The sequence below is a fragment of the Varanus komodoensis genome, unplaced genomic scaffold, assembly GCF_004798865.1.
Source record: "Varanus komodoensis strain SLA01 unplaced genomic scaffold, ASM479886v1 scaffold13_3, whole genome shotgun sequence".
Lineage (NCBI taxonomy): Eukaryota > Metazoa > Chordata > Lepidosauria > Squamata > Varanidae > Varanus > Varanus komodoensis.
Window position 1 is genome coordinate 11,006,843 of NW_025335409.1, and position 13,120 is coordinate 11,019,962.

Here is a 13,120-nt window from a genome sequence, read left to right on the forward strand (position 1 = left end):
CCAACATCAGATGGCAGCTACAAGAATACACTTCCACTCAAGCCCATAACGCACATTAACATGTCTTTAATTTGCGCAGATCTGATGTGGGACCACTTTATACGTTGGGCTGCAAAACCTCAGGCCTGCAACCAAAGCCAGCTCTCCTGGGGTTCCTGATAGCCATGCCTTTTCCTCTGGTGCAGCCTGTTTCCTAAGACTGCCAGGAGCTTAGTGGCTTCCTGGTTTTTATTTTTTCTGATCCTCCTGCTCTAAAAGGTCTAAACAGCTCTCCTAAGGCTTATTTACTGGGAACAAGAGATTTCAGCTAAAATGCACCAGTATTTTTGGCCCAAGCTCCTTTTCCTTTGCCTGCCTATCTTCCTGCAATTTTTCCGTCAGCCTCAATGCAGCCCCTGAACCTTTTCCAAAATGGAATCCTACCCCTCTACAGGAAGAGATTGTGCACTCCCACTAAATGGAAACTATTTATGCACAAATATTCGTGTCCTGTTTTCATTTTCAACTATTGCAGATAACATAAAACTTTTCAGCTAACAGGATACATTTAATGCAACCTACCAACTCTCTGTAACAGTAAAATCCTTACACTTCTATTAAGTAGGACAGTATTATAATTTATCATATTGCAGATAAGAAAAAGAGAGAATGGCTTACCTAAGGCCACCGAATGAGTTCATGGCTGATAAAAATTTTGATTCAGGGACTTTTCAACTGTAGTTCATTGCTACAGCACACCATACTAGCTCTGAGTAATAAATTATAATAATTTTTATTTCTGCCAATGATGGACACTTCTTCAATTATACATACCTCAACATTTTCCTGGGGCAGTGATAAAACTTTGGTACTTGCCTTTCTACAAAAATCGATTCCTTTTTTACCAAGCCCACAACAGTTGGCTTGGAAATGTAGCACTGCCATCTGGTGGCCATCGTCTAAATCGCTTATCTGCAATTTCACTATTGGATGGCATATCAATTTACATTTATTCAATTAGCTTACGTTTTGGCAGTATCACCTATCTACTTAATGGCAGCATTCCCAATTACTTCACTGAAGCCCAAGATTTAATTCAAGATGTTGAGACTGCAAGCTGCAGAGTTCCAAGAATGCTAGGCAATTTCCCACAATTAGAAATGTGCTAAATGGATGGAATCTGTTTTGTTTTTTTTTTAAATATCCCTAGGAACAAGGCACCATCCTTTAAACTTTGGCCTCCTCATTTGTCCACATGGCAACAGCTCAAGGCACAGAGCCCTGCTAGATTTATCCAAACGCTTTAGTTCAGCATCTTTAAGTATTTTATTATGTAGGTTATGGCCAAGGTGTAACCCATGGCCGGCTCTGAATAATTATTGGGTGCTTTCCTGGGATAGTGACTAATCTAGGCACCTGAGATGTAAGCTTGGAATTCCTTTTGGGGAACATTCATCTCATCAGAGGCAGATTTCTTACAGAATTGGAAAATATTCACAGCACTCCTAACATTCCAGTTCTCGCCAATAAGAAAGTGTTACTTTTTTGAGTTTTGAGTATCTTAATAGCATACTTCTGACTGTACAGTGTACATTCAGAGACCAGAAATGCACCTTTTTGTTCATGGATGGGTTTTACCCAAGGATATGTCGAGAAATGGCTTGGGGTACTAAAATGTGGGTTTGTCTGTTAAAGGCAGGGCTTTGAGTCTGTTTTTTTCTTTGGTTCTTGCATGGGAGAACTCATGTGGGTGCGGGGAGAGAGAAAATTACCCCATGACAAACAAAATGGGTTCTGGGATGTTCTGTGCAATCTTTCCGTAAGAAACAGCGTGTGCACATATGGGAACTGCTTTTTTGCTGTTACCTCTGAAACATCATATGGTAGCCAAATGGCTGTTTTTCCTCCCTGCTCAAGATTTGGCCTCGGTCTCTGGAGAGAACTGCCTCTCATGCTGGTTTGAATTATTATGGAAATAGCTATGTCAATTTATCCTTCCAGCAGCTTCTCCAAGCTGCCTCCTGGCTTCCTTTTCATTTGGGGTGCAGGAATTTGGGGGAAAACCTCTTTGCTGCTCCTCAGGCAACTGGCTGGCCAGTCACATTGCTTGTGGAAAGCCCCTGAGAGGAGAGATGGAGGCAGCATCCTCCCATTGTCACGGAGAGAGTCCAGGCAGCAGGGGAAACACCGGAGACTGGCAGAAAGCCATAAGGAAGGAAGATCGCTAGGCAAGAACACATGCCACTTGGCACCTCGTAATGTTTTAAGGCAGGAAAACGGAACTGTAACAAGGAATTTGATAGTTATTGTAATGTATTGTATCATTAGGGGCTGTGTTAAACCACTGAGAGAGCTGCGTCTACTGGGTGGCATAAAACTTAAATAACTGGATGAATAAAATGGAAAACCCCTCAGCATGCCAGACGCATTCAGCCTAGGCTCGCTCTCTACTCTAGTCTGCCAGGTTCTGTCACGGGCCCCATTCAGCATGTACGAAACTTCAAAGAGTCGACCTTCAAGAGGAAGCAGCCAGATCCTGAGACCATGTCGCCTGGAGGGGGATTCCTGGAAGACATCCAAAGGCAGAACAGCTCCCCAGCTGGTTTAACTGGACATCACTAGGTACCAAAAATTGCCGGGGCTCATGTCCTCAGGGGCGAAAGAAGTATGCGTTCGCTTATGCTGATGCATATGTGCTTTACGCTCTGTGTCATCAAGGAACCTGCCTCCTAATGACACCCCACATGGCAAAATAGGACGCAAAGACAGGAGAAGGAAGGGCAGCTGGTTTCAGAAAAACTCAGGCAGAAAGAGTGGAGAGAGGGTTGCTCAGGAGTTGGTGAAGCACATATGGGCAAAAAGAGGCTTAATCAAAGGGGCATGGATGCAGCAGAGACTGACCTGTTCAGCTGCAAAGATGTGCCCGACTCTTCGCAACCCCATGGACAACATTCCTCCAGGCCTTTCTGTCCTCCACCAGCCCCCGGAGTCCACCCAAGCCCACACCCACCCCTCTAGTGACCCCATCCAGCCACCTCATTCTCCGCCGTCCCCTTCTTCTTTTGCCATCTATTGTTCCCAGCATTAGGCTCTTATCCAGGGAGTCCTTCCTTCTCGTTAGGTGGCCAAAGTGTTTGAGCTTCAGCTTTAGTACCTGACCTTCTAAAGAGCAGTCAGGGTTGATTTCCTTACAGACTGACTATCAGGGCCCTCATTTCAGCAGTGGCCCATGATCACAAGATGATAGGGTAAGAGGCACACCAGAGATGGGGGCTCCAAATGAAACATGCAGGACTCCAGCCCTAGCGGCCCTCCGTGGTCACTTGTAAGGTAACAGCAAGAGAGCCAGCATGGCGTAGTGGTTAAGAGTGCAGGACTGGGCCTCCGGCAGTCTGGGATCTAGTCCCCACGGAGCTCGTTGGCTGACCTTGGGGCAGTCACAGACTCTCATCCCAACCTACCTCACAAGGCTGTTGCTGTGGGGATACGACGGAGAGCAGGAGGAAGAGAATGGTGTCAGGCATGTTGAGCTCCCACCCTTTTTGGAGGGGGAAAAGGTGGGATAGAAATATAATAAATAACAGTCAAATTGCCACTGCACTCCACATGACCATGTCATCAGCAAAAAGCAGCTGAAAAATGCAGAGGGGAGAAGAATGGAGGTGGGAGTTCAGGCCAGCACTAGTTTAAAGTGCCTTTTCTTCTTCCTCTGAGATTTACTTCCAGTTTATACCCTTGATTAGCCTTGTTAGAAGAATGTCTTCAGAAGCCAAGTGTGGCTGGTGTAATCAAATGCTTCAGGGCATTTCAAACGTACTGCCTTGCAAGGGTGCTCACAGGAGTGTTTCTAGAAGACAAGCCTTTCACTGAGCAAGGGCGAAACTGATTCAATGCCAAGGCTCTGCTCTGGGACACATTCTGCATTCTTCATTGGAAAAATGAAACAAATAGCAGTGCTTTTTAAGAGGCTGATTGAGGAGCAACTCTTTGCCCTGTGCATTATGCCTTGCCTTCCCATGTTCCTGCTATATTACAGCAACCAGGAAACAAAAATTCAGAGCTTGTGTAATTTCACACTGAACACCCCCCCCCCCCCGCTTACACCATCATTCCAGGAATAAAAGTGTGTGCACTTCTGATGTAGTAATGAGAAATGCTTGGAAATCAACACCACCATTTCGTTGTAGACAATGGTAATATATTTTCAACATAAACATAATAAAATGGGCATCTGGAGTTATGTACATGCAGAGACAGTCACATCCAAGTTATAAAGGTGAAAAGCACCAAGGAAGGGAGGAGCAAAGTGGAGTAGCCAGTTCCCTGGGATGCTCATACTGGGCAAGGTGCAGATGTGGACCTGTGAGCTGCTGCCTGCATCTTTCACCTCTCTGGCAGGTCAGTTGCTCCCAAGGTCCACCTAGATGAGGGGAAGGACTTTGCAGCTCCATCGCTTACTGAGCCTTTAAGCTCACCACATACACCAAAGGGGCAGGCCTTTTTTGCATGTGAATACTAAATTCTATTTTGGAGACGTTCCCAACATATTTTAGCATGAAGCTCTGATCACAAGTAACCTACCCTTAAGGGTGGCTTTTCAACGTTTTGGAGTGGGGAAAAAATGCCAAGAAACCACCCAGACATTGCTGGTTGGACTAGGGCCAGGTAAGAATTTTATTTTTGCTTCCAAATCATGTTAATTTGTCCCCCACCCCGCAAAGAGCAGGAGTGCAAGATCACCAAGAATGCCTTGCAATTCTTGAACTGGTCTTTGCACACTCTATGAAGGAGGTGCACATTTTTGGTACACTTTGTAAAAAATGCACTTTTTCCTGTTTGAAATGTGAACTTTTCTGGTTTGGATGAAACCACAAGAAGAGCACCAATGAATGCAAGAAATGTTGTTCAGAGAATCTGCAAAAATCAGTTATTTGTCCTTTCTTAGATGAGGCCACTGGAATAGCCAGAAGGAAGCCTTGTGTGCAACGCATTTAGCCTCTGGGACTGAGCTTCTGCTTGCCTGAAACACACAAATGTGGCATAACAGAGGATTACTGGCATTGTTCATATTGCTCCAAGGCAAGGAGAATGTCTGAAAAAACATTCTGGAGTCAAGTTCTACAGGTTCGCACAAGAAGAGTTTTGGAGAGTAATTACTGGGTGTGACCTCGGCCTGCTCCTCTCCACATCTGTGGCAAGAAGTGTAGTGTGCGTGAGTGTGTACTTGCAATGAGTTGAGCACAAACACAAGTGAACAGAGGCGGCTGTGGACAACAGCTTTACTGACACCCCGATGCTATGGGTCTGGACTCAAGCAATGCGCATATCTGGAAGACAGGAAGAACAGCTCAGCTTCGTTTCTTCAAAGTGGTGGAAGGAGAAAGAGGATTGCACATATTTATGAAAGTAGGATATCGTTGCGTCTAAGATGCTTGGCAGTTTTGGCCAGTGACTCTTTCTACAAGTCCCAAGGTAGAAAACAATGGGAGGGGACATTGAGGTGCATGAATAACAGCACAGGCTTGGTTCCAGATCGCAGTTCCCTTTGAAGTAGCTGAAGGCGTTGTGTTACTAGGCAGCTCAAAGGACTTCAGAAATTCAGATTTCATGCTAGTCTTTCTCTTGGTGTTAAATGGCTCTTCTTCAACCAAGAGGCCCATGCTTCACTTCCTTACTGAGGTGGCGTTCCTTTCACAGCTTATTTCACTCACAAAAGCACACTCCAGCAATACCATCAGAAAGGTCATCAGGGAGATTAATCCCCCCCTTCCCTTGCTTGAAGTCTGAAGGGACTGTTGCCTACCTCTGCTGTAGCTTGATAGCTGAGAACAGAAAGCAAGGCGAGTTAGTGAAATTTACCCGCAACTTCCCAATGGTTAATGATGGCTTTAATAGTTCTTGGACATGCCAAAAGCAAGCTGGCTGCCCAGTTCCTGGCCTAGCAACAGTGGTCCTTTCAGAAAGGTACAGACAGAAAGTAGATCTCAAAATGTTTAGGACTTCAATTCCTGGTATACCTGATCATGGGCCGTGCTGGTAGGGATTCCTAGGAGCTGAAGTCCCAGATGTCTGGAGATACACCTTCTATCCACCATTGTTCATTATCCTTATTCACATGCTCTTGCATGCAGTGCACAGTTAAACTGCGTCTACGAGATGCAGTGACTGATGGCCACCAGTTTGATAGCTTTATAAGGGGATTGGGCAAGTTCATGACTGACAAGGCTGTTTAATGGTTATGAGTCCTGATGATGATTTGCTACCACCGGTATGTGCATGTACACCAGTTGCTGTGGAACATGGGTGGAAGGGCGCTCTGCCACCCATGCTTTTCAGTGGATAAGGGTCCCCATTGACACAGGAGTCCCCCGCATTTTTGGACTCTTTTTTTCAAATCACATTCCAAGCTGCAGGCAGGTTCCACCAGAGGCAAGCACTCTTGTATGCATTTCTCTGCAATATACACACTTTTGTGCCCAGTTTTCTGTACTATATACATTTTATGCATTGTTTGACATCTGGACTCTGGTGGTAAAAATATACAGATGCCGATGCTTTACTGTGTCCCAATTCAGATAACGGTAATGCATTGGAGATGTTCACCCAAAAATGTGAACTTAATTAATTTCCTCCACACCTCTACTGTGAAAAGGCCCAGGTTGCTTTCCCTACTCTAAGGTTATTGGCTAGTCTTTAGCAAGTCAACTTCCTGCACCTCTCAGAATTGTGGGGCTGAGAAAGTGCCAGTGACCATTTAATTTTGGGTGTTTGTCATTTGGTTAGAACCAGACTCCTAAGGAGCCAAAATTGCTATTTGCACTTAGGGGACAGTAAGATGCCTTTCAGCACCCCCGAGGTGGCAGGATTCAGCTATAGCAGCCTCCAACCTGGTGCCCAGTATATGTTTGGAGCTTTAATTCCCACCAGCTTCATCCCAAGCCAACATGGGCTATCATCTGGAAGCAGGGGAGCTGCAGCCCAAAGGATCTGGAGGACTGAGTTCAGGGGAAAAGTTAATTGTCAGAATTTGTGCCTGAACTCAACAAAATGGCAAAAGTGTAGCTGTCTCTCATGCATAGAGATGGGAAACAATTTCATTCCAGTTCAGTTTGGGGGATTAAAATTCCCGGAATTGGTCAAAAAGAACAAGAAACTTTAAAAAAAATAAATGAAAAAGAAGGTGAAATGGACAGATCTGTCCACCCCGAGGTTTCGGCAAGGGGCGGCATAGAAATGTTATAATAAATAATAATAATAATAATAATAATAATAATAATAATAATAATGCCTAGATCTTGAAATTCTGAGCTTAGAATCCCTGTGTATTCAACTCCCTTTATGCTGAATATACTCTTTTTCAGAAGAAACTTCTCAACTTCAATAGTTAGAAGGCAAGCAGACTTATCACAGGCCTCTCCATGCTAGGAAGAGCTGCACCTATAGCATTTGGGTAGTACAGATTGGTGAGAATATCATTTCCATTTGTTTTTGCTAAGCATTTAGTAATGTTTGTGAAACTCTTCAGCATTCAGGAAAGAAAGAACTTGAGGCTTACAAATCTCAGATATGGGAGGAAGTGAATCTACTCCAGGAAAAACTGAAAAACCACAGGGTACACCAAAAGAACCGCATCATAAAAATTCATCAAAAGAACTGCTACAGCAGCTGCTTACTTATTTTGATTTCTGTGTTCTGCATATTAAAAAGGCGACCAGGAATGCCAGGAACATCACAGAGCCAACAATGATGAGCACAGCTTCCACCAGGTGCAGCAGCTTGATCTTACCCGTCACTTTGGCTCGGAAGAATGCTGCTTTTTCATCACTGATCACAGCTGACTGGAGAAAGGAGAGGGGAAGCCAGAGACAGTTATGTCATTGCAAGATGAAGTGCACAAGGCTAGGACCTTGCTAGATTTAATGCTGCAATCTATCTCATTTATAAAAATAATCCTCATGTTAGAGTTCATGTTGGTAACTTAAAGCAGCCTGAATACAAGGCTGGTTCCACCCAGTTCTCTCATGAACAATAGAATGGACTGGCGATTACAACACAAGATGGAGCAAGAGAGGAAAGAAAGGGGGTTGGGTGAAGAGTTAGGAGATAAGCTGTTCCAAGAAGTGAAGACATCTGCTGTTGGAGCACTTGCACAGGACGTGGGGGTTGGATTATGTGGAAAGCACAGGAAATGGTGTCATATCTCTGAATGCCACTCTAGATAAAACACACCCAAAACCTTCCTACATGGAGCAAACTCTGCTGACGAAGCAATCACTTTATTTACAGATCAATAAATACCTGTGCACTGCATTTATTGATTTGTATCCCCCATTTTCTATCAAGAAAAGTAGAATTCCAGGTGGCTTACAATTTTAGATACAGTAGGATTAGAACATTAATAGAGCAATGCACTAAAAGACAATTAAAACAAAGCAATCACTGAATGGAAACAGCACCCTACCCAACAGTCCCCTTGCACCCCAGGGCCCTGCTTGAATAGAAAGTTCTTTGCCCACTGGCAGAAAAACAGCAAACCTGACCTCCTTTGGCAAGGAGCTCCACAACCAGGGAGAAGACCCTGAGAAGGCCTTCCTTCATATCATCACTGAGTGTGCCTCTGAAGGTAGTAGGGTCAAAAGAAGGGAAGGCTCAGTCTGGCTGCAGCATTCTGGGTCAGCTGAAGTTTCTGAGCAGGAGGCCCCATGTGGACCCTAGGGATGCAGTCTAGGCTTGGGTGAATATGACCAGATCAGATGTCTTCAAGGACAGGTGCAGTGGGTACCCTAGTCTCAAGTGTGAAAATGCAATTCTGGCCACCACTCAGACCTGGCCATCCAGTTTCAGGGCTGAATATGGGAATACACCCAAACGGCAAACCTGGATCTTTGGGAAGAGCCTTCATGCACTGGTTGAGTTCACCGATTTGCCATCTGACTACCCAGAAGCACCTCTGCCTCGGCTGGATAAAGTTGCACTTGTGCTGCCCTCACCCAGTCTATGACTGACATCCAGCACTGGTTTAGAACCAGAGCAGTTCCCTTGGATTTGGAGGAGAAGGGACAGCTAAAATTGCTGCACCTCTCTGACTCATTCCATTCGAGGAGCCCAACATGTGTTCCCAAAGGACACAGGCCCAGAATTCTGCCTCCATTCTCCACAGTGGTGCTGTGTGGCTCAGGACAGCTGTGCAGAAGAACGAGGGAAGAGTAGCAGCAGATGTTGCTTAAGAGTAGTCAGCAGAAAGCTGCTCTGCCTTCTGGTAACTTCGGACCTCAGAAAGAGATCACTGATTAATCTCACTTCTCACCCCAGGCTTCCACCATCATCCAGAGAAAACAGGAAGCTAGCAATTCTGAGATAGGCTGCAGTTCAAGAGAGGGATCAGAGAAAAGTGAGCCCCTAAACTGCTTCCTCTACCTGATGCCCAGCAGATGTTTTGGATGGCAACGCCCACCATTTCTGACCATTGGTCATGTCAGCAGTGACTGATGGGGGTTGGCCCAAAACATCTGGAGAAGGTTGCTTCAGAAAGTGCTTTTGGAGCGCTGCCTTTCTCCAGCAAATGTTGTCATGCAAGGGGAGCTTCTGCTGGAGTGTTTTAAGATTGAGCATAGGTGGACTAATAGGTGACACATTTAAAACAAAGTCTAAATATTACAGGACAACAGAGGCTTCTACTAATCTTCTTCCATAGGAAATCAAAGCCAGGTAGGCCCCTATGACCCTGGAAAGTCATTGCTTTAAAAAGTGGTGGAAGAAAGTATGTAATACCTAAGCTATAATTTCACTTTATTAAAAAGCACAGTTGTTCACAGAGGCAAGCCTTTGCGTGTATGCTCACTTTAAAAATTACATTTTGCTATCAAATAATATGCACCTGAAGTTCTTTAACAGTAAGGGAAATGATAGATGAGAGGGGAGAAAACCCACTCACCTCATTTAGCCACAGAATAGGAAAGAGAAAGGGTCTCTGAACTTTTTTTAAAGGCCTGTAATAAAAATATAAAAATGAAATTAGAGTAATGCCATTCTGAAGAGCTGGATTAAGAGTAAGAAAAGCAGCAATGCACAGATGCCCGGAGTCCTGTCTTCAGTGCAAGTTTACTAATCACAATACTATGAGCACTGTTGCGATGCCTGCAGTGCTGCCAACTCAGAGGCTTATGATCATCCTATGCAGAGAGGGAGGTATGGCAGGGGGTACCTTCTTTCTCTGTCCCCCTACCTTGCTTGTACACTCAGACCTGTATTTAGAAGCGAAATGAAGAAAAATGTAGAGGCATCAGGATAGCTCATCCTATCACCTCTCCAGGCCTCTGCTCTCTACCTGGAACATCCCAGGCTTGCTTTCTCAACCAAAAGCGTTTCTGCATCAGCTGGGAAGGAATTAGGAAAGGGAGCTCGGCCTCTGATTCCCAGCTCCAAGGATGGATATGGAAATCTGAAGTTTCCTATGGCCTCTCAGACACTGTCTAGGGGCCACAGGATTGATCCACTGGGTAGCATCCATTGTTAGTTCTGTGTAGAACTGACCTCTCAAAATGAGTGGGACTTCAGTCAATTGTGAGTAACTTAAGTCTCATGCCTTGCAATTGGTCATTTCTACAGAGAATTAATACTGGATGCTACCATGAGTTTAAATGTTTAAATGAATACATATTTATGTAGCTGTTTTCTCCAAATCTGCTAGCAAGTGGCCTATGAGAGAACTCTGTTCTTCATTAGGTCTGCTTAAGTGTAACATGAAAATAAAAAACTGAGGCCTGGAGAGGTTGATCTGCATTAAGACTGACCATCATCAATATGACAGCTGTTAATATGACCAAATGCAGCCAAGAATGTTTGCTGCCTTCTGAGCAAACCTAGATATCCCTTTAAAGCAGCACAGAAGGACTGTACACTCTCAACTTAAAGAGTTTTGGCAAGATCTGGTACAAAATTCCTCATCTATCTATCTATAGCATGAAGTGCCTGATCCTACCTAATCTTTGAAGCTAAGCAGGGTCAGGCCTGGTTAGAATTTGGATGGGAGACTTGAGCATTGAGAAGGGGATTGGACCCAATGGTCTTTCGAACCATATGATTCTATGATCCTTGGGAACTCCCCAGAGAGATTCAGCTATGGGAAGCATAGAAATGTAATTAATAATAATATTATTCCTGAAGATAAATCTCAAAACTTACTTTCAGTGCAACCTTACACATGTCTACTCACAAGTAATTCAACCATACTTACTCTGCCAGGAACCATCAAAACCATGCAACCATTGCTGAATTTCAGCAGCCACAGCAGAATCAAAACGATCCAGGCTCCGCCTCTGACTTTCAGCAGCAAACTGAAATTGTGGCCTGCGATGGCCAAATTTGGCCATTTTTTGCCACTGTTGCTGCTTTGCTACCAAAATGCAGTGAAGCAAAGGTAAGGGCTGCTAGCAAGGGCAACAATGAAGCCCAAGGAGTTCCACGCAGTGCTGCCCACTCTCACTGAAAATTGCTGTCCCAGCCTTCCCCATCGTTGTATCCTCCATCACGCTAGACTACAGCGTCCAAATTCCCCAACCAGTTAATGTCCAGCACACCTAGAGGGCACCAGATTAGGAAAGACTGTTGTATCCTCTCTGTAATGTAAAATCTTGAGGAGAATCAAACTAATACATAAAAAGCTATGATTGTGAAGAATACATCCTGGAATTGATCAGAGTAGAAGCCCACACAGGATTCATAAGCCCAACACAAATCATCTGAACATGCATTTATGTGGCATCTCTCTCCCAGTCAGGAAAAAAGGGGATACCAAATACTTACGTAATCTTGCTGTTTGGCTTCACCAATAAGTTCACCTGCAGCCTTTTGGCAAACTGTAGTGTAAATCCTGTTGTCTTAAAAAACACAGAACAAATAGATTTTAAGGCTACGACGGGGGTTGATTCTAACGATTAATGACATTAGAGAGAGAGAAAATAGTTTATGTAGGTCAGGTTCAAAAGAGAGGCAGTTGTAGAGTACGGTCAGCAAATGAGCCTGTTACATGGTTTATATGGTTTGATTGCAGCTAACTTAGCTAAACACTTTCTTTTGGGACAGTGAATATGAATGAGTCATAGATCAATTCACCCTTGACTGGGCAGGAGAAGCGCAATGAAGAGACTTGGGTGGAACTGCTTGCTTACCACTATAGTAACCAGACTGTAAAGCTACATCCCTGGAAACTTTGCATCGTGCTTTCATATTCTGTGCAGGCCTGGAAGAAACTAGAGCTGGGCAGAAATGTCCGCTTGACATTCTCCATCCTATCTGTGGCCAGAGAAATGGAGGGGAAAGGGACATAAGCATTTCTCTAGAAAGATGGAGTGGGGATCGCTGTTTGTAGTAGAACATTCTTTTCTCTTCTCTCCCCCTACTTAAGGGTTGATTTTATGACAGGAGGCGGCATTGTGGGAGAAAAGTGCCAGTATCCACAAATATGGTGGTTTTCATTTACAATATTTCAGTAAAAATTCTGTGCAGAGGCCTCCTTTTTCAATGGGAGTGCAAAAATGGAAGCTCTCAGAAAACCAGCCGAGAAAACAAGTATTAAAAGGTAAAGGTTTCCCCTTGACATTATGTCCAGTCATGCCTTACTCTAGGGGGCGATGCTCATCTCCGTTTCCTAGCCGAGGGAGCCAGCGCTTGTCCACAGACAGTCTCCGTGGTCATGTGGCCGGTGTGACTAAATACCGAAGTGCACGGAACGCTGTTACCTGCCCACCGAAGTGGTACCTTTTTATCTACTTGCATTTGCATGCTTTCGAACTGCAAGGTTGGCAGGAGCTGGGACGGAGCAACAGGAACTCACCCTATAGTGCAGATTCGAACCAGCGACCTTTTTGATCAACCAGCCCAGCAGCACAGCAGTTTAAACCACTGCGCCACCTGCAGTCCTTAAAACAAGTATTAATCAGTATGTAAATCAAGGGTGCACAACCTGCAGCCCTTGGCCACTCCCTGTGTGGACCCTGAAGCCGGCAGGCCCCAGGACTACTCTGCGGCTTCCAAGATCACCACTTACCTGCTTGTACCAGCAGAGAAGTAGCAATTTCAGTGACAATCACTGGTAGATGGGAGTAACTTTTAGATCCACCTTCCAGCCCATTTGCAATGA

General features: G+C 44.7%; 1 protein-coding gene across 2 annotated transcripts in view; it reads right to left on the reverse strand.

Moving 5' to 3' along the window:
* Positions 1-4,155: 4,155 nt before the first annotated feature.
* CD36 (CD36 molecule) overlaps positions 4,156-13,120 on the reverse strand; it is a 38,626-nt gene continuing 29,661 nt past the window's right edge. For both annotated transcript variants that reach the window (XM_044423146.1, XM_044423147.1), the window contains exons 10-13: positions 11,785-11,858; positions 9,914-9,968; positions 7,653-7,817; positions 4,156-5,801 (exon numbers count right to left, since the gene is read on the reverse strand). In XM_044423146.1, the coding sequence (XP_044279081.1) occupies positions 7,653-7,817; positions 9,914-9,968; positions 11,785-11,858 (294 nt within the window). In that variant the 3' untranslated portion in view covers positions 4,156-5,801. The remainder of the gene's footprint in view (positions 5,802-7,652; positions 7,818-9,913; positions 9,969-11,784; positions 11,859-13,120) is intronic.